This window comes from Passer domesticus, chromosome 3 (assembly GCF_036417665.1).
Source record: "Passer domesticus isolate bPasDom1 chromosome 3, bPasDom1.hap1, whole genome shotgun sequence".
Classification (NCBI taxonomy): domain Eukaryota; kingdom Metazoa; phylum Chordata; class Aves; order Passeriformes; family Passeridae; genus Passer; species Passer domesticus.
The window spans coordinates 63,990,735-64,013,087 of NC_087476.1; the positions used below are offsets into that span (position 1 = coordinate 63,990,735).

General features: G+C 40.6%; 1 protein-coding gene across 10 annotated transcripts in view; it reads right to left on the minus strand.

Moving 5' to 3' along the window:
• Positions 1-22,353, minus strand: part of ARFGEF3 (ARFGEF family member 3) — a 96,879-nt gene that overhangs the window by 36,644 nt on the left and 37,882 nt on the right. For 8 of the 10 annotated variants that reach the window (XR_010358780.1, XR_010358781.1, XR_010358782.1 and 5 more), the window contains 14 exons: positions 20,987-21,091; positions 17,983-18,307; positions 16,523-16,635; positions 14,875-15,785; positions 11,567-11,650; positions 10,236-10,402; positions 8,119-8,284; positions 6,609-6,716; positions 6,154-6,369; positions 5,791-5,901; positions 4,557-4,707; positions 3,805-4,119; positions 2,070-2,203; positions 479-624 (listed from right to left, as the gene is read on the minus strand). Coding sequence is in view for 7 of the 10 variants with exons in the window: in XM_064413553.1 (XP_064269623.1) it covers positions 479-624; positions 2,070-2,203; positions 3,805-4,119; positions 4,557-4,707; positions 5,791-5,901; positions 6,154-6,369; positions 6,609-6,716; positions 8,119-8,284; positions 10,236-10,402; positions 11,567-11,650; positions 14,875-15,785; positions 16,523-16,635; positions 17,983-18,307; positions 20,987-21,091 (3,052 nt within the window). In the remaining 3 variants the exon portion in view is untranslated. The remainder of the gene's footprint in view (positions 1-478; positions 625-2,069; positions 2,204-3,804; positions 4,120-4,556; positions 4,708-5,790; positions 5,902-6,153; positions 6,370-6,608; positions 6,717-8,118; positions 8,285-10,235; positions 10,403-11,566; positions 11,651-14,874; positions 15,786-16,522; positions 16,636-17,982; positions 18,308-20,986; positions 21,092-22,353) is intronic. The other 2 variants (XM_064413554.1, XM_064413558.1) reach the window with 1 other exon arrangement.

The window sequence follows — 22,353 nt, forward strand, 5'->3', positions numbered from 1 at the left end:
AACACATTGAGCTAAATATAAATAAATTAAATACTAAAACTCACAGAACTTGTGTGAAATGCTGTCATTTGTTTGGACTGTATGACCCTTTTTCCCTTCCAAAGGTATCAGCTGAGCTGGCTTTATATGGGAAAAGAAAACCTGCATCCTTTCATAGGAAAAACTGCAAGGATGCAGACTTTGACTGGAATATAAGCAGGTGGAGGAGTCACTTAGAGCCCCTTGAGGTGATTTCAGTTTTTCTACCAGGCACAATTTACACATTGCAGAAGTCCAACACCCTGTCCCTGCCCATTTCAGTCACTTACAAACACACTCCTTGGTGGCAGTATGGCAATATATGACACAGTGTATAAACACAGAGCAGATCTGACAATGTTGAAGGTTGTTATACATTTTAAGAGCTATCAAAACTTCTTCATCTTTCTCAACTTTGTTGCTTCAGGCACACATTCCCATTCTTGTCCCCCATTCCTACCTCTACAAGGTGAGGAGCCACCAGGCTCCAGCAGCGCATAAGGTGGAGCAATGGGCGGGATTTACTCCTTACAATTCTGAGCATGGCATCACCAAGTCGGAATAAGTGAAGAGCGCTTCTCCTGTCCTGTGTAGACTTTACTTCACCTACAAGAAAGTATAAGAATAAAGCATCAGCTGCTCCTCCACTCCTAAATGTCTGAACTGGAATTAGAAATTATGGATTGAGTGATTGATTAAGTATTTGATTATCGATAAGCTTTAGTGGGAGCGAGAAAAAGGAAAAAAAAAAACCAAAACCAACGTAAAACATAGCCTTTGCCTGTGTAGGTAAAAGGGCAGGAGATGGATCCAGGTTTAAAGGTTACTAAACATACTTTAAGTGATCGCTTTTTTTCCAAACATATGAAAGACAAAGGCTTGGAAAAGTCATGCAGAAAAGTTAAGCAATGAGTTAAATAACTGATATTAAGACCCAAAATGGTAGTTATGAAAGCTTTTGGTGACATCTACAGGAAAGATTATAAACTGCAAATTATTTAGCCTGGGTATTTAATTTTGTATTTCTTATTAAGCAAAGGATACAAAGAACAGAATGTAAGAAAATGCTTTTCTGTTCCACAGCCACTAACACTTGTTATTTCCCATTGAATGGGATTCGTCTTCCATTGCTCTTACAACATTTGAAAAGACACTTCATCCTCTCATTTCAAATACACTGGTGCTTTTATGTCTAACAAAAGACATAATCAGGCGGCATATCACTTTTAAAATAACAAAATAGCACTTAATTCCTCTATCTTAATTTTAATTTCAGTATTAAAATGACAGTTGATTGACCCCTACATAACATGAAAAAATGAAATCTATTTATTAAAACTAGAGTAATGAACGTTGAGATTTGGAGACAAGCAGGACCAACAAAACCAAAATCTTGAAGTGCCATACCGACAAAATGACAAGCAGCACTTCAGGGAGAGAGGAAACCAATTAAATTGGAGACACAGATAAAAATGGTGCCACAGGACAAAACAAAACCTGATGACTAATGTAGCTTCTACAGGCACAGTATAAATTTAAGTGAAGTCATCTTTCTTTGTGTCTAATTCTTCTGCTCTCTTTGAGACAGCGATAGAAACAACAATTTACAGGCTTTGTACTGTGAGGTACATACTCTACTCCTGGAGAAAATCAAGCAGGACAAATCCCACTGCTTTAACATTCTTTGTTTGTGTGCTCTGTTCTCTATCACCCATTTCCTGAACACTTCTGAGGTTATCCTACTTCAAGTATCAAACCTAAATCCACTGTCTTAAGTCTAGATTGACCCAAGTTTCCATATTGGCCTGGGTTCAAAAATAGAGCTGTGATTATATACTGGCACACAGTTAACACCCCACAAAGTCCAAGAACCAAATGAATGTTCTGTGGTGTGTTTCAAAGCAGGTGTGGATGTGGTCCCTGTCCAAATAAAGTGCTCAATCTTTTCTGAAGACAAAAAATTGTTCCCACAATTGTAATAAGAAAGATTAGTCCTGTAAGCAGTACAATTGCATATAAAACACTCTGTACAGGATCTTCAGGTGATTTACCTGGCATTGCTAGTGAGTAATCAACTGTATCTGTGACTGAATGGAAAAGCTGGGCCTGAGAAGCCTTCTTGAGCTGGTAAAGGAAGCCTGCCAATGCCGTCAAGTTTAACTTGTCAGCAGCATCTTCAAAAAGCCTGTAGGTAAAGAACAGAATCTAACTGAAAAATTCATGAGATGCAGACTTAAATGTGTATGTAAGAGGAAAACTCCTGTCTGTTTGTGGCTTCTATACATTGGCTTTTGTGACACATTAGTTATTGAGAGCTTTTTCATTTATACAGTGTTGCAGCAAGACTTTGATCTAGAAGCTTAATTAATTGGAGGGTGGAAAGCAGGTTGCTATGGGATCAACCAGAACTCTTTCAAGATTCAACTACAGTGCTAAAACAGAAAGCCATTTTTTCAAGTTACTTTAATGCTATAAGCCAGTCACGAACCAGTGATCAAAAAACCAGTTGAAACATGCCCAGTCCTCACAACATGTATCATCATAGCTTCACTGACTTTAGGGTTATACCACTTTGCTCCATCTGAAGTTACCAACCCTAACTTGAAAAATAAATTAATTCAAGTCTTAAACCTAAGGTTACTGTACCTGAATTGCTAGTTTGGAATATTTTGCTGGTTTTGGCTGGAGTAGAGTTAATTTTTTTAACAGTGGCAAGTATGGGGCTATATTTTGGCTAACAATGACAAATACAAGCAACAGTTGTTATTTTCAGCTGCAATGGGCTCCTAGGATTTAACAGCTAAAATCTGTACCACAAAACAATAAGTGTAGTTACACTGGAGGGAAGCTCCACAGAGATTACAGTGAAATTTCATATGGTGCATCTAGAAATTGACAAAATATGGTTTTCTGTCATTGCTTTTCATGAAAAAACCTTACTACAGTCCTAAGAAACAAGGGATTCAATCCTAATAAACATCTGCACTTAAGTCAAAGGGTAGAAATAAAATCAGCATCGTTAAAATGACAGTATTGCTATTCTATAATCCTCACAACCAAGCTATATTTTCAGCTTCCTAAATAAAGGGTATTTTTTTCCCAGAGTCAAATTTCTACAAGCAGTTTATGCAGTACTTTTGGCTCTGAATTTACATATAACACCTTCCTATGGGCAGAGATCAAGGTGAAAAATGTCAGTTGGATCAAAAAGGTAATTGCAAGGATGCAAAACCAGGAATTTTTCAACTGTAGGCTGGGTTGCTTAAAAAATAGCAGAAATAATATCAGTTGGCAGACCATGACGAAAGGACATTTAAGACAGCCATTCTGTGACCATACTTGGCTCCCTTGCTCCTCTGGACACACTGGGGAAGCCTGATGAAATGTCCACGCAGCCCTGGCAGAAGCAGCTGCTTTCTGACTGACACTGCTCTTGTCAATCAGTCCCTTCCTGTCAGGACAAGGCACCCCTTTACTTTGCTTAACTGAATACAACATAGCAATTTACATGCAATAAATAAATCCACCACTCTTGAATGCATTTGATTTGCTTGGCATATTCACTGCTGTGCACAGATACACTCAGGTCAGTACTTGCAGCTACTGCAGAGATGAAAAAAACCCAAGTCTTTTAGAAACTGCTGGTTGTGACAAACACTCAGCTCTCTTGTGAAATTCAACTGAAGCAAGTGGCTGAAATGAACATAGACCCACTGCAGCACAAAAAGGGCCTTTTTCGTACTGCTTTGGGAACAAGGATTCTGGTCCTGACAGCAGTGCTTTTACCTGTCAGCCTGCGTGGAGAGTGTGAGAACAGCCTTGGCAGCACTGGTACCACTCAGCAGACTGCCTCCACGGAAGTCAAAAGCTCTGCCCTTACTGCTGTCCTTGATGAGATCCTGGATAGAAACTGGCTGAATGACAGGGTGGCTGCTGAGGGTGGTCTCTTGCTCGGGGGTCAGTGCCTGAGGAGCCTCCCCGGGCTCAGAGTCTGGGTGCTGCCCTCCGGGTGCCTGCTGGGACTGGGTGATGGTAAGGGAGGGCTGGGCAGCACCATCACTGAAGTGGGTGTGCTCCAGCGTGCTGATGTACTCACACACCCTGGCAACACACAGGAGAAGCAAAAAATTAATAAACACCCCAAAACAACTCCTCCCTGCACTAATCATAAGACATTTTCCTCAAACCATAAACAAATGCTTTCTAACTCTCAAACTACACAGAGATAACCTTTCTTCTTACACATAGATAAACTTTCTTCTTTGGCCTCCCATGTGCATAGACAGCAAATAGTTTGGTGGAGGTGCCTGAAAAGCCCATTTAGGTTCCTGAGTCTGCCACAGTCTTCTGGTAACTTTGAGGCTTCTAAGCATTTTGGAAAACAGCACCATCTTTTCTTTTAGAGGTACTGGCAGTTAATTCACTCTGACACTGTTTATACAGAACATTCACAGAGATTGCAAAGCTCTTTTTCTCAGACCCTTACTTTCAGGCAACATGGGCTGAATTCTGGCTATTTTGGGAAAGCTGGTGAGTACCTGAATACATGAGGCCAACAGTCCTGATTATGGCTTCCCATCTCCAGACCCACATTAAGGACTGCATCCATACACAAAACATGAGCAGTGTGCAGGCAGACTCCCTGCACTTTTCCCATCTGCTCCAGTTTCTGCTCCACTTTCTGTTTCACTGTAGCATAAAAAAATTAAATAAAATTAGCTTCTTCAGCTTTTAAACAAACACTGGTTTGTATACAGGGTGATGGCAAAGGATTACAGTCTGAAATCTATATAGAACATGAATTTTAGGCAAAAAAACCCAAAACAACCAAATCAGAGAAACCCATTTCTTCCTAATAAACCTAAGGTAGCTTTAAAACTAAAATCCTTTTTGACTATCCTATATACTTGAAAAAATGTATGCAAAAGTGAAAATCAGTGCTAGATTGACACCCTCCACCCCCAAGTTCACATCCTGTTGCCGACAGAACAGTTGCAGATTGCCAGTGATATTTCTCTTCAGAGATGGCTGACAGAATATTTATTTTTACCAAAATCTCCTTTGCTATGGAAAAAAAACCCCAGCATTTGTGGATTTCATATGTATTTCTATACAAAAAATTTCACCAAAAAGCTCTTGCCAAAGTAAAACTAATCTTGATCTGAGCTACAACATTTGGATCTACTTTTTTTTTTTTTTTTTTTTGAGAATCCCTGAAAAGCTTCATTTTCATGCTGCATTGGAATGGAAACAAGTTTTGAAGCTCTGCAAGCTCTCACAGAACAGATCTGCTTGCCTCTGGCCATTGCTGCTACCTCCTTTTGATTCAGCATAGTCTGGCCAACTCACTTCAGCCATGTCCAGCAGAGCAGTCAAAAGCTTGTCTAAGCTCCTGCTTTTTCAGTTTTGTTTTCTCTACCAAGACACCAAATTTAATTACCAAGCAGGGTCATTTGTGCAACACTGTCTTTTGTTACGGGCTTCTTGCCATTAGAAATCAGATGTAAACAGAGACATTTTGTGTACTTCTTCAAATAGTCACTGGAGACAACCACTGGGTTTGAAATGGTGGTATAGAGATGCAGAACTTTTTACATGCTAAAATACTTAGGACAGCAGGCATGCACTGAAGACACACATCCCATGTGCCTACAATCAAGTGGTGTACAACAGAACAACAGAGGGAAATGCCACTATGTGTGGCAAAGTGCTTTCCAGTTGCAGCTTCACAGGCAATGTAAGATGAGGTAGGTAATTTAATCATGTACTTACCTTGAGCTATAGCATCACTGGGTTCTTGGATTTCTTTTTCCTCTTTCTCTTCTTGGACACAGGAGGCCGCAGACATTTGGGCAAGAGCAGATGCACAGTTAGCAGCAACTCCTGTAAAGCAGCAACACCATTACTGTATGACCAGCATCTCCTCCCCAGTCCCATCCAACCTCAACAAGAGGTAGGGTCAAGAAAAGTTGGCTGGATATGTTTATGCTGTAGTATGTAGTATGTGTATTGCCACCATCCCTGTTCCTATGCAAAACTGGAGCAGGATTCTGCATTTCCTTCTCCCAAATTCCTTCAAGGAAGGTTACCATCCTATTCTATGAGTCTGCCATGACATCCCCCATGCAGCATTACCTAGAGCACAGCTCAGCCGGGCTGCCCTCCTTAGTCCATCCAGGCTCACGCAGATGGAGTCCTTCTCCTTCTGGTTCTGTTCTTTGGCTCCTTCTGCTCCCAAGATGAAGGCCAGCCCCTTGGAGCTGCCCGCCATGCGGCCAGTCAGTGGGGTGGACAAAGTGTCAATCAAGTTCTTCCAACAGCCAATTAAAATGTATCGGGCAAAAGCAATTCCTAGAGTGGAAAAAACATTAATACTATTAACTACAAGAAAATGGCACAACAGAAGCTTTATCATTAGTGGTAAAAAGCCAAGTCACATTTGTCCTCTACACACTGAACTGCCAATTCACATGTACGATGTACTGATATACTTTCTTTTTAAATTGTTACTCTACACTATTTATCTGCATACGCTTTTGGTACAGAACAACCCACTGCTGGATAACACACTCATGATACAATCTTAGTACCTGCAACAACAGAATCATCTGTCTTCCGGTTCTGGGAAAGAGGAGATTGAGCTGAAGCAGATGCCATCAACTGGCCACCAATTGCACTGCTGCCCAAGCCGTCGATGTCTGCCAGAACATTAAAAAACACCAGATTACTATTTGACACACAGATGGCATGAGAAAAGCATGTCTTACTGGCTCTGTGTTCAACTAAGTACTAGCACTCCTGACTTCCCAGGTGTGCTTTTTGTTACTCTTTTTGGCAACCTTTTAAAGCCTTGGTATAAACATGAGCTGTGGCATCTTAGGCTTTGCCCAGTATAGCCAGTGTTTTGTTGAACAGGGGAGACATCCCACTCTCAAAAGCTGCTCTCCCCCCTCTTCAAGTTACACAGTGAACAGAACTTCCAGTAGAGATTTCAAGGTATTGCTTACAGTTCAGAACTTACCACACTTAAATCTCTGCATTTCTTAGTACAGTATTTCAAATCTTGCTAAATCCTCTATTTAGAAGTTTTCAGACCTCAGTCTGAGTTCTCAAGATGCATTGGGATCCTATGTCTTAAATGTGATTTTTAGTAGACCTATGTATGCTCAGTCTCAACAAAAGAAATACAACCCTTTCTCCAACAGTACAAAAGAGCCATTTCTCACAGGGAGTTTGATATTAGGGACACCAGGTTGATTTCCTTTCTAACAAGCCCCATCTCCACATCCGGGTATAATTTTTTCCAAGCATTTCTTTCCTCCTACCAGCTCAGTAGCTAAAAGTAACACTGAGCTCAATACAACAGCCAAAAACTTTCAGAACACTGCCCTTTGATCACCACATACTGGCTCAGCTGAAGCCATTGTTTTCCCTGCATACACTATTTAATTACAGACACATTAAAGCAGACAGTGCATTTTATATCAATACAGTATCATAGCCACCTGCTGTCTTTCAGCTGATACAATTTGATTTTTTTCCCCTCAAATGAAGCTAAGGATTGCTTCTAAGCATTTGTGCTCCAAGTTTTCAGCTTCTCTCTAGTGCCATTTGGCATATCCCTGGCATAGCTCAAGTCTGAACCAAGGGGAGTCCAATCTGTGGAAGGCTTCCAGGATCAAATGCCACTATTCATATTTGTACTGCACCACAGGCACACTGAAATGGCTTTTCTATGACATCAAGAAAACAGCAGCCTTACTGTTTATCATTAACAAGTATCAACTCTACCAGAATTGAAGCTGACAGAATTAAGAGATGTTCTGCTTCAGTGAACAAAATTACTCTCCCTGTCTCCCAGGGACAGTTTTGATTTTTTTTTTAAACCTATGCTTCAAAACCACTCTGATGAGCCAAAACAAACACTTAAGTAGTTGGCCACAGCTAGGTCTGGCTCCTTCTCTACTGATAATTCCACAAGACACCACATACTGCAGGATGACATGCTGTTCTGTATGTAACGCAACAAAGCAGTGTGTCATTGTAGCTTGTTTTAGACACGTTTGGAAGTTAGCCTTGCCATCATAATACTGTACTGACCTGTAAGCATGCTGATAAGCGGAAGGCTGTGCTCCTCAGGGCTTCCCCAGTACCCAGCTTCCCCTAGCATGTTCCTTTCTAGTACCTGGTGGTACAGTTCTTCAACCCACGCCTGGGAAAATACCATCAACACTCCACTGGACTGGATCTGCTTCATGAACTCTTTCTGCAGAGAAACATAAAAGCCAAATGTAAGACAACAGTGTAAGCTGTACAACAGCATCAGCCCCCAGAACTACTTCTGAGTAAGGGTTGCAGAAGTAGAAATTAAGTTATGAGAAGAATTAACAGAGGATTTCAATCTTAGAATTGTTAAGATTGGAAAATATCTTAAGATCATCAAGTCCAACTGTCAGCACAGCACCATCACCACATTCACCATTAAACCATGCCCTGAAGTGCCACACCCACATTTTTTTAATGCTTCCATGGGCAGTTCGTTCTTCCTTACAAACCCTTCCATGAAAAGAAATTTCCTAGTATCTAATCTAAACCTCCCCTGGCATAACTTGGGATCATTTCCTCCAGTCCTGTGACTTGTTACCTGGGAGAAGAGGCCTACCCCCACCTCACTACACCCTCTCTTCAGGGAGGGAGCTGTAGACAATGAGAAGGTCTCCCCTGAGCCTCCTTTCCTCCGGGCTAAACAATGCCAGCCACTCCTCACAGGACTTGGTCTCTAGACGCTTGACCAGCTCTGTTGCCCCTCTCTGGACTCTCTCCAGGACCTCCATGTCCTTCTTGTACTGGGAGTCCAAGATGGAACACAGGATTTGAGGTGTAGCCTCACCAGTAGAGGGACAATCCCCACTCTGGCCCTGCTGGCCACACTATTCCTGATACAGGCCCAGGATGCCATTGGCATTTTGGCCACCTGAGCACAGCTGGCTCATGTTCACTTGGCTCATAAGCACTCCCAGGTCTTTTTCCCCTAGGCAGCTTTCCAGCCACTCTGCCCCAGCCTCTAGTGCCACACTAGATTCTTGTGACTCAAGGGTAGGATCTGACACTTCACCTTATTGAACCTCATACAGCTGGCCATGCCCCATCAATCCAGCCTGTCCAATCCTTCCATGTCTGTCTCTGCAGTGGAGAATGACATGAACATGAACAGCTCTCCCTTCTCCTACTGCAGTTAATGCAAGATGCAAGTCAGAATGACAGTTCTTGCACAGTGACAATGGGACAATAGTGTGGAAATCTCTCGATGTTTCCACAAGGTAAGAGTAGGATCTCAAATCCAATTAAAAGAAGTTGTGGCACCTAACGCAGCCTGCCCAGCAACTGGGCCTTTCTGCATTGAACAGTCTTCACAGATGAACTGGTCTCCAATTATTTATCAGAATGATCTCTAAGAATACTCTGGTCATGCTCAGGCCTGTTGAGCACACTGAATCCTCCAGAGAATGTCCTGAGTCACAGATCTGCACTTGATCTGCTGCAGAACACACCAGAACTAAGGATGATGTTAAACTCCATTTGTTTTTGAGATTATATAGATTATAAATTCCCTTACACTGGAAGTTCAGCAATAATTATATATTTTGACACCTTTTTCTTTTTGTTTGTTTTTCAGAAAACTCTGAGAAAATGCCTCTTGGGCAATTAAGTTGAAAAACATGGATGCATGTTCTCAAAACTGTTTTTAAAAAACCCAAGAAATGGAGGAATTCCAGGTGTAACAAAAATAGTAATTTCACATTACTAAGACCTACTTATTTTTCACTTTAACTTCTCATGTATTCATCTACAGAAAGTCAAACCAAGTATTAGGCAAAAAAACCAGTTGCAAGATGTTCATGAATATTGTCAAGAGACAATACTTGCTGTATCACATGATGCTAATCTATTCTGAAAATAGTTTAACCATCAAAATGACTGCAACCTTAATGACAATCAGTAAGCAGCATTCCTTCCCACCAAATCACAGAGTAATTCAGATGCACGACACTTATCATGCAAGATTCATAAGCAGCTTGGATAACGCTTCATTTGCAATTACTATTTCTCCACTTAGCAAGCAGCCTGAAGGCTTTATGTGTGGGCTGGTTTATGTGAAAGGAAGCAAAATAAATTTTCATTTTTTAAAAACAATGATCCCATATTCTCCAACTCACCAGCAACACAGGGGCTTGGGCAGGCTTCTTCCTGTAGTAATCTGAGTTTGCCAATTTTAGGTTGAGCAGCAAAGTGTAATGTGATACCACGTAGAGACTGTCTGCATTCATCAGAGTCTGGAAGTTGAAATTTAGGTTTCCCTCAAATCCTGGTGAGTGCATCATACCTAACAAAAACACCATGTGAGCTCTCATATTTTACACAGATTTTTCCTGGAAAAAATATCAGAAACTATCCCTAGCATTTTGGCAGCAACGGATTGCTAGAATAGTTAATGAATCATCAGTAGAAATTACTCTACTAAACATACTAGAGTAGGGAACAGAAAAATAAGTAGTTCATCTAGAATACAAGACAAACTGAACACTCCAGTCACAGTCCAGCAATACAACATGCTAAATTTGAAATAAGCAAGGAGCACCAGCATTTACTGGGATGACTGTCATGTGTAAAGCAAAGGGCAGGATATATCTGCAATGCTAACTGGAAAAGTGAGGTGGAAAGGAGCAGACCCAAAGTCTGCGTACTTAAATGAAAATACACTGCACCAAATAGTGCTAATGAGATTAACAGCCCTTTTAACCCCCCAGTATAAACCCATTCTGGCTAAGTCATTTGCTAGATGGGGACTGGAGTGCTCCACACCTTGCAAGATCAGTCTGCAACCATCATTCTCTCCATGGCCTAGAGGTATGTGGACAAATATCTGGGGCCAAGCTGCCTGGAACTAGTTACAACTCCAAGCCCTATTTATTTCATTCAAGGCCTACTTTCTAAATGGCTGAGCACTTGCACTTCTGTCAGACCCAGAAACCACCTGTAAAGTACTCACTAGTCCTGAAAACACTATTTGTATGAAGCCTACAACCATGCTCGGTGGCACAATCCCTTCTTCCCATGGATGTCAAATAGCTGAACTACTGGTAAAAAAATATCAATCACGTATGAGCAACACCTAACTGAATCCCCATGATCTGTAGTCTGAACCATGAAAAAACCACAAATACCAGATCCACCCACGTAACTCACAGTATTTCATGGTTTTCACATCAACTGTGAAATCCATTCATATAATGTCAATTAGGGAAGATTAAGAAGTCAGCTTTATCCTAAAGGGATGTTTGAAATGGAACAAAAAACAACTTCCAAAGTTAGTTACACGATGAAGCAAAGCTGTATCATTTGTTAACGGCTGTACTGGTTTACTGTGAATATATTCCTCCCACCATAAAGCTCATACCTCTTCTTAGACAAAATACAACAAACCATTAACAGTAAAAAAAAAATAAAAAAAATCCACACACAGAAAAGAAGCAAATGTTTTTCTTGCCTCGTGAGGGTTTGAAAGCTCTGTGCTGCTGCCTTCTCGGACTTTCCACTGTCGTCACTTTGGGGGCGTGGATAAGGTGAGTAACTGTTTGAGGGTGGATTTAGAAAGAGAGTAACTGTTCCAGGGTGGGTCTAAAAAATGAATATCTGTTCAAGGGAGCAACCTTTGTGGAAGAAGGGTGATAGGGTTGGCCACAAACCACACCCACACAGGCTGCCATTGCTTGGGGTAGATTTCTCATGGTCAATGCCAACAGAGAACCTTTACCTGGTACCAAAACTGCAATTATGTGCTTGAAAGTACCCTGTGAGTAGTCCCAGTGATTTCCTCATCACTGAAAACAAAGATGCATCTTAACACTCTGTGGGATGGAGGATCATGATATTGATGAAGATATCTCATCTCCCACTGTTTTTTTGTCTTATCTCTCTTAAATAAGTACCGCAGGGACTAGAACCTGCTAGAATAATAAAAAACTCAAGGCAGAGACATATGTAAAAGTAAAAAAAAACCCAAAAAACAACCAACCAAACAAAAAAGCCCACTTTATTTTGCATTAAAGTGTTTTAAAAATGTGCAACCTCCTATACAAGTTTACAATTTTAATTAGGTTTAGAAGTGCACAGAAAAGCAGATACTCCATTGAGGACATGGATTTGAGCACCAAAAAGTGTTGGGGAAAAATATGTTCCTTAACTTCCTCTAAAATATGGGAAAACAAACAACTGCATTTGTGAGATGCTGAGATCACAGAAGAAGATGATACTTACCAGCATAAAAACCTTCTCTCTAAAAAGTATGGAATCAAAACTGAAGATGGGCTAACTTACTCCTAATTTTAGAGTTAACCAACTTACTTGCAAGTTTTAATTTCACTACAACTCTGTTTAGCTGACTATACCTTTTCCATGCTTATCTCAGCAGTGCCTTAAATTCCTACCTCCATTCACTGCCTTTCAATCCTATGAAAATAGCCTAATTTTGCAATGCTATCTATATAAGGAGCTGGCTTGAAGGAAAGAATACTGAATTGTATTTTTCTTCCAAAGTGTAAGAAAAAATCTAAAAATGAAACAAAGTAGTTAAATAAGGTCTCCCAGAAACACAAAAATACTGCTTCTGTACTGACTGGTCTCAGGATTGCATCCATGTCTTTTCTCAACTCAAATCTTATCCAACTCTCAATTTCTCCATGTATTTTTCAATAATTATATATGAATAATTATTGTCTGTACAATGAATGGGATCAATCCCTCTAGCTTCATCACCTAATTTGTGCCTTCACCATCTGGTGCTAATGAAGGATTCCTAAAGTAAGGACCTACACATTGCTTAGAGGCAGATCACACACTGGTGTCTCAGAAGCTCTCCAGGGAACTTCTTACCCCCTGACATTTGTTTCAACTTTCCTAAGTCCCTCTCTCTAAAGGTTTTTAAACTCATGGCTCTCTCACCTACACAGGAGCACAAGCTCTCACCTCAGGAGGACTGATGGACATTTGCTTAAGATCTGAGGTACAAGTTAAGGGACTGTTTCAGCTGGACTGAGTCTCATTCCAGGTGTCCAACTGAAACAGGAATCACCCAGATCTTATGAAAGCATAAAAGTACAACCCTGCAACAGCGACAACTTCATGAAAACTCCAGGATACCTCTTCCAGGCTGTCTTAATACAGTGACTTGCTACTCCACTTCTCCATGATTCCTTACTGAATGGTGTCTTTTACAAGTACTTCACAAAATCCATCCGGAAACATGTACATTTTTAAAGTACAGATTTAGCCACAGGGGTGGCTTTCTTAGAAAAGTGAATGGTCTCTCTCAACAATTTAAGTCCAAGACTAGGTATCTTTTTAAGGTGTACAAACCACAAATAATGGACTTAATGCAAAAATTGAGTTATAGTCTTCCATTTTTCTCACTGTATTACTCATACTGAATGCCAAGAAAAGCTATGTTTAGCCTTAAAATCTAGAATTCTCCTAGGTCTACACTTTCTAAAGCTTTAAAACCACTCAACAAAGACTTTACAGACCAAAGGGAAAAGAAGTGGCATACTCATTCATGCACAAGGGAACAGATGCACAAAGGTTTGAACTAGAGGTCTAGCACTGGTCTTTCATTATAACCTCAAGATTACCCTTTTCCAGGAAAAAAGAAATACCTGTGACAGAAAGGGTGCTCTTGAGCCCCTCAGTTAGGAAAGTAGTTAACATTAGTGCCTCTTCTAAAGTATTTCCTTTCTGTGATATAAAATAGCCAATGTTTCTTAAGAATACCATTTATGATCTTCCTGAGTTAAGGTTTATTTGGGTAGCATTTAAACAGGATATCAGGAATATCATCTTATTCACCCAGCTTTATATCTAGATTATGTTGATTGATGATGGGAAGAGTCCCCCCTTCTGACTCTGCATGAGTTTAATGTGTGTGAGAGAGCACAAATGAATGAAGCAATAATTAGGAGACGAGCAGTAGGAAAAGAAAATGCAGTAAAGTTAAATAAACAGACATATTTTAGCAAACATTTTAATTTTGGCCACTGTCAGGAAAGCAAAACCCTTCTAAAAATATTTATTTGCACACATCTTAAATACGCTATCAACAGGACAAACTAGCCTTTGCATGACTTTTTTTATTTGTTTGACAGATCAAGATCCCAAATGTTCTAATAATGAAAGAACTGAAGATATTTAATCTCTTAGAAGGCAAAATCTTAATTTTTCTCTTGGTCTGGGCTTTGAGCTTTACACTTCCTGTCATATTAGATACCAGCATTAAAAAAAACAAAAGAGTGAAGACAAACTCTCCTCTTTCCCTATCCTTTCTAGAGCTTACTGCTGTGGAATACTACCACCCTCTTTGTGAGGCTGGCATTACTATTAATATCAGTGCAGTGATTACTAAGCTGCTTGTATCTCATTACAAACAGGTGATGGTACTTCCCACACTCCTCTCATGCTAAGGGGCAACCCCGACCTCTCTTTAGTGACACCATGTGCAAAGCTTCTCAACAGAGCTTCACAAACCTGCAAAGAGGTATCTTGCTACAACAAACTCCATCTCTTTATTGACTCAGGACATAATCCAGAGTCCGTTAAGAGTCAATGGATTTACCCCCCTTTGGATCAGTGCCTACATACTCAATTTGCTTTGCCCTAAATGAAGTATGTTCCTGTGGAGGAATGTATGGTGTAAAGCCCAAACCTCATTCTGGGTACATTCTCTGAAGATTAAATCCTACAAGGGAATCTGTGTACAGTGCAGAGTGTGCATGCTGGCTAGACAGTAAGTATTTGCTTGCAAACCTGAGCAGAATGTTGAAGAGAAGCTCTGCAGTGCTCCATCCACTTCTTCTATGCTGGGAAGAGCTATAAGCCTAGGAAGAAGCGCTTCAAGTGACTGGATGAAGAGCCGTGCACTGTGTTGGTCTGCTTCTTGACTCTTCAGCAACTTCAGAGAGAGAGCAGCAGAGCGTAAGGACCTGTGACCTGGGCAATCCCGTGGGGTCTGCTCCTCATCAGCCAGGGAACAATTGTCAGAGCCTATGTCTGAGACATCAGACCTGCCAGAATCCTTTTCTGCTGCCATGGAATACTGATCACATGAATCAAACTCAGTCCTAGACAGGTCCTGGTCATCTACACTGAAGTTACTTTCACTGTATCTGGATCCATAGGACCGGGTCTTGCAATCAACTGATAAAAAGTTAGTTATATCTGGATAGACAATGGTGTGGCTTCGTTGAACAACATCTGGCTGGTCAATGGTTTCTGACTCTGGTTCTCTGTAATGAATCTCTTTGCTTTCGTGTCCAGCTGGAGATGGCAGGGAGTTTTTTTGATTTTCTGTATTATCCTCTGGAGTTGTTTGTCCCATATCCCCTTCCAAAGTAGTCTGACCAGTGTCTGTGGTAACGCTAATGCTGATATCAGGACTCTTCTCATTTCCTGATTCCCAGGCAGGGTTTTCCGAGGACAGGATGCGTCTCTGCCACCTGAAGTCAGCATCATTGATCTCCATGGAGTCCCTGCTTGTCTCGGTCCCATCCTTCAATTCTTCCAAGCGGTGGAGCAGCAACTGGATCTGCTCCTCACTAAGACCCCTCCCTTGGCTCAGCTCATCTAAGGCTCCAAGCAGGGCAAAGACACAGGACACTGAAGCATAGCACGCTTCAATACCACCTTTGATGCACGCTTCCGTCATCCCATCCATGATACTACAATAAACACAGATTTCAATTAAGTGATGCAACATGTATGGTGAGCATGCCACTGTCATTCAACACCATCTTTCCATAACCAGGAAAAAAAGAAGTGAACTTATCCTTTAAGACTATTCCTGAGAAAGACAATTAGTGCAAGAACAAATTATTACGTCTCCCATGCATACATGGTCATTCTGTAAAGGGAGTGCCAACAAGGGAAAGTTACCACGCATTCATACTGTCATGCACAGCATGTTCTCTCTTCCAATCAAGCACTTAACTAAAAAAAAATCTCAACACCCAGTTGAACTAAATTTAAAGGCCATCTGTGCCCTGAAAATGATCTTATGTACAAGGTATGATCTTTATAAGAACTGAGAACCCTTCTTGCTCAATGTGATGATGTTAAAATTTTCTATGACGTCCTCTGACTTCATCTTGAAAATATACATCTACAGAAACACACATTTATTTTAATGCAAGTTTAAGGACACATACTCAAAAATTTCCAGCTGTAAACCAACATATTTGGGAATTCTGGCAAACTCAACAAGGTAGTTATCTATGTCTTTACAAACAGACCCAGACTGATGACAAACTAAGCAGGAGCTTTTACACCTTTCCCATTCTCAGAGCTTATTTAACCAGGCAGATACCCTGGCTCATACTGGGTATGCTCCTGAACTGCTTAAGTGTTCTGTGTGCATAGGTTTAAGACAGAAAAGGATAAAGGAGGAAACAAAGCGTACAGCTTGAGAAGATCCAGATGGGACTTTCTTTTAGAAATAGACCTCTTCTTGGATTCTGACTCAGAAGAGCAGGGCCCTGCCAAATCACAAAGCTGCCGAGGACTGCCAAGTATCTGAAAGGAAAGGAAAGAGAAGTAAGTAGAAGATTATCTAAGCATTATTTAAATACAGTAAATAAGTCATAATTCTATCAAGTCCAAGGTAGCACTGCTGTAATTTCTCACAGCAAATGAAAATGGCACAGTGATGTTCTACTTATTAAAGCTACATTTCCTCTTTTTAAACCCAGAAAAGCAAGTAAAGGAGAATATTCAGCAAGAATCACATTTAGAATGTTCTCCAGTGCTTTACATTTTTGACTGATATTTTTCATCTGATACTGCACAGAAGACAATTTTTATGCCTACAAAAGTATTTTTTTATTATAGTTTATACCAAAGGAAGCCTCTCTCCTCAGCCACCTAGTTACGCAATTATGGAGTCATGCAAAGATAGGCAAAGTGATTCCTTCAGAGTCAACATGCTAGGTGGCACCTTGTTAATGCCCACCAGGAAATACAAACAAGCATATATTAATAAGCCCAAAGAAGCAACAGGTATGTCCTGCACAAAACAACATTAGACAAAGCTTTTCCTAAAACTTCATTTATCATCTTGCTGCTGTTTAAAATTAGAGAAAGGCAGTGACAGAATGACTCCTAGTTTAGACAGGAACCAAGTGGGTGGCTGTGTGGTGTTGAGATTTTTCAGAAATAGAACAGTCTAGGTATATGCACAAGCTAGATGAAAAATTCTCTAGGAGATACCACTGTTCCTACAAATTACACGAATTTCCTTGTTTTCTACAAAATAAGAAGAAAGGTGCCCATGTGGAATAGAAAAGTCCATAATTTCAGCTAGTGCTGAAATGAGTCTCCCAGTGTTCCACTTCTAGTGCTTTCTAGTAGACACTGGGCAAGAGGCCAGAATGGACTGGTCTTGAAACGGCTTCTTAAGCCATTGGCAGCTTTCTTGTATCTATTCAAAAAAAGCTCCAAGAAACTGGATTTCAAAAACCGGGCATGTAATCAAAGCATATATTCACCTTCATGCCTGGAAACCACACTGTGAGGATGTGTCTGGGGAAAGATGCCAAAGAAGTTGCAGACTGGATCGTTATGCTCTATCTCACCCAAAAGAGCAGTTGTGACTCAGCGATAGGATCTGCTCCATGCAGCACCACAGCGTGAGCACTGACGGAGCTGCCACAGTAGCTTGGTATTATGGAGACAAATACAGCTATTACAACTGCATCAAACTATTTGTCAGAGTGGTGCTGATGTACCAGCTGTGCTCAGAAAGGACAGTTTCAACATCCCTAGGCAGGAAGGTTTGAAATGCATTGGTGTGCACATATCGGCAAAACTTACTGTTAAATACTTTGTTTTACATGCCTGGATTTGCACATGTGATTATCCTACCTCTTTCATAATTTTGATGGCTTCTACTCGATGTTGAGGTGGTGGGTAAAGCAACATCCGGTGATACAGAGACTGTAGCACAGGCTTCATGGATTCCACTGACCCCACCAGTCGAACCAGCTCTGCTGCAATATAATATATGGTCCGCGCAACGGGCCCACTAAGGGCAGGTGCTGTGGAAGAACAACCTGAACCCCGGCCATGATCAGAGACCCCTGAGGAAGGTGAATCAGCCTCAAGGCAGATGCTGCTGTGGGCAGAGGTGATAGTTTTATCATGGATTGGATTTCCCAGGATTACTATTAGGGCTGGACACAGTTGCTTCCTGAGAAAGAGAAAAGCAGCAGATGGTAGCTGGAAAAAAAATACTCTTACAAGAACAGATTGAAAATAGCCCATGGTTAAATAAGATACACACTCTTGTTTTAATGATCAGTCAAACAGCAGTGGTTAGATAGAAAAACAAATTATGCCAGGCTTTTTTCATCTCTCAAGCATCATCATGCTAGTCCATATGGAAAGACCTCTGTGTACTGTAGAAACATGGCAGTGATTTTGCAAGTTCATGTTGCTGCACAGTGCTGTCCCTTTGCAGGATAGTATGCCTGCCTCTTTCACCAGCTGCAACCCATCACAAAGTAGAAATTCTAGGCTTCCACCGCTCAGGGTCTCTTTTTCAATTCACCTTGGGAGATTTAAAAAAACCTGACTAACAAGAACTAATTTATGTTAACTAGAAGGCTGAATGCTCTATCACTGAACTGCACATGCATTATTCTAGTAAGCACCCTTAGTTGTGAGTCTCTTTTTGGCTCTTTTAAGAACATAATGCAAGCCCTCTGCAATAACTCAAAGTGTGCACTATACTACATATATGCCACAATACAGTAAATACCCATCCTTCCTTCAACTGTCTAACACTCATGTTAAGTGATTCAACACCAGCAGATCACTCTTCTGTGGAACCAAAGCTAGCTCAGCACTTTGCTCCATTAGCTGCTATCTCAGCTTTGCACTCACACACTCGACATTTTACTTCAGTCTGCAAGACCTTAATTTAAGAAGCCAAGTGCTGCATGAGAACAAGTCCCAAATCTGGTTTTCACCCACGTCTCAGAGGTGCAAGCGAGTACCTAGAGCAAGCACCCAATTACAAGTAACAATTCATAAAACACATCCCCATAGGAAACTACATTTTATTTTCTCAAGGTTTTATGCAGTCTAGAATTTTCATTGCTTCTCTTAACAAGATATCTGAAACAGCTCAGCTTCCCTAAGTCATGGAAAGAAAACCAGCTTTTAATAGGACATCAGATAATGACTTTGAATCTGCTTATTAGATTTATTTCTCCAATCAAGTACATTTCAAAACATAACAATTCACTGCTTAAGAAATATGCCTGTCTCAAAGCAGGCATAATCACAGGTTGCAACAATATATTCCCCACACATCTTAGTCCTGTCAAAGTATTTCTGTATCAAACTAAGGAGAATGCTGTCAGCACACAGAGCTAAATCTTCTCTGTCTGCTCCCTTCTTTATCTTCTTTGGGAACTGACTACAAAGTGCCCATCAGAATGAAAGCTGTGTGCATGAAGGGAACAGCTCTTTAAAGAAGAATTACAGCTACCAGTTTGCATCACAACCTCACCGGACAGGTAATGTATGAGTGCGTACAAAATGTTCAAAATTATGTTTGCAGTTTAAACTGTTTTGTATCTTCCTAGTGTTTTAGGGGTTTTCTCCCCCACTGAAGCAGGTAGCTGAAGCCTGCATGTTCATTCCTTGGCAGCAGTGCAGGTTAAGAAGTCCCACCCTGATGGCTTGCTCTCATGGTACACTGTTACAGATACAAACACCTGTAGATGTGCAGCATAAGCTGGATCGCCATAAGCATGTAAATTGAAAATAAAACAGCAAGTGTTTTCTTTTAACTGAGATAATTTCTGTGACCTTGCTCACAGGATGGCCCCACAGACTGTCACATAAGCAGAAAAAAAAGAGTGAGTGAAATTCAAAGGCAGAAACTTCTGAAGTGAATCTGCCATGAGAGAGTTCTGCTCTTATGTTAGACCTCAGCACTGGGTCCTTGTGCAACACTGCCAAGTGTTACCAGTCTGGACACCTCCCACTCTTGCAGCCACTGATGTTCCTGGGACAGCAGGGGAGTTACGGGTACATGTTCCATCCTTAGAATTGGGCCCAAGTGAATCACTTCAGTTACAAAAATTACAGGGTAAAAACAAAAAAACCACATTTGTCATTAACTGTCACATCTATCTTTCCTTAATACAATCACCTGACAAGGTCAAGAGATGGGCACAGGCTGCAAGAAACTGCATATTAGTTACATTCTTGCTTTATTACTATGACTCAATTATCCACAGGCTATAAAAACCCCACTATTTCAATCACAAGGAAACCAGGATTATTTCAGGTGCTTTGACGTGATGGTATCAATTTAGAGGTAGATATGAACACCAAAGACATCAATCCTTCCAGGTGAAGTGTATTAAAAAGGAGAATTTCTTGATAAAATAGAAGCAACATTAAGACTATTTAGCCACAAACCTCACACAATGAAGGTCCCAATAAGCATTTCTGATCACCAGCACACATTTGACATTAATTTTGCTTATCTTCCGGTATTATTGTATCACAACATTAAGAATCTCAACAGTACCTTCCTACAACAACCAGAGCATCTCTGTGTTCAATGCCACACCCAAATCCAAACTACTGCAGAAAGCATAAGAGGTTTTCTGTTCTGGCTAAATCCACTGGACCTCATTACAGTGATAATTCACTACCAGGATTTAATGTGGCAGCTGAGCAGGCAGTCCTAACCAATTTTATGTGAGGCACAGAAAGAAATGATGGTAGGTTAACAGCAAGCTCTGCTCACACCTGGAGACTTTTTACAGGTTTTTTTGCAAGGTTGAGGGGAGCAGGTCCTTTTACATTTACAAACTGAGTATTTGCATTAGTCTTCAGATGTACTCACCATATTAGGTCAGTGAATCCTTTGTGCTGGTGCATGCTGGGGGAGGAGCTGTTCAGCATGGAGAGGATACACTCCAAGTAAAGAAGCTGAAGCTGACGATTGTCACTGGCAAAGAAAATATTTACATGATATTAAAACAGACTACTTAATTTTCTAAAACAACCACATTAAGTTCACTTGAAAATTATACCACAATTTACAGCAGTGAATTATTTTGCTTCTTGCTATCAATTTACAATGGTATGATCACCTGTATCATCCCACTTATTTTGTACTGATCGTATGCAGTGATCTACTACTTTAAAAAAAAGTGAAAATATAGGGAGAATAAAACACAAATAACTATTCAAATTCAATCTAAAATCTTGGGAAGGAACCTTAAACAGAGGAAAAGGAGACAACAGAACATTTTGGATTATTGATTTCTTCAGGCAATCTGAAGCATGTTTAGGCTACTCTCTTCTGGTTATTTTTTTTTTGGTGACAGCCACAATTGTCAAAAGGTAATGTCTCCAAGCAGAAAGTCATATGGTAACATGACTGCCTTTCAGGGCTTTGCCAGTAACTCTGTCACAACCATAAACTCAAAGAAAGCCTCATGACAAAGAATCTTAAAGAACCTGTGAACCTGGAACTGATACACTTGTAACATGCACCGTGCCTTATCATCAGCTGCGGAATCCAGGAGACGAGCAAGGCTGTGATCCCCCTTATGAAAGGAGAACTCCATGGCAAGTGTACCCACAATATGGTTTTCACTCCTAAGAAAACCAGGATTTAATAACTTTCTTTTGGTCAGAGACGAGAGCTGTAGGAATGCACTTTTTGATATATAATTGTAGGACAAGGAAGCTGTAAAGAATGGATTTATCTGAATCGAAATTAAGTGGTTTTGTGTCACTGCCTGAGTTCCTTTTGTTCACATGCATGAATTTGTATCAAAGTACAATACCCATTTCACATGCCATGGAGAAAACACTGAATCCTGAGGCTCAAAGCTGGATTTCTAACTCTGTGCTATGGAGGGCTGAAAACTGCTGGCTTCTTATATTTTAAAGGTGATAGATTTTTCCACACAACAGTCCACACCCATCTGGAAAGATACATGCATTCCAGGTACAGATGCCTTCTTTCCCAACAGCTTTTCTTACAATGTGTCTTACAGCTTTTCTTACAATGTGTCTTAACACAGATGATCACCTTGCAGGTGACACTTGCATGGGCATGCACCGGGTATCCCTGCATTCTTGGTTTTAGTTTTCTAGATGCTGACACTGATTAAATAAAGCTAAGTAAAGTATTCCTCTGTAATCCTGCAGTTATTAGAGACATTCATGGGAAGAAAGCCTGCAAAAGACCTGCACATA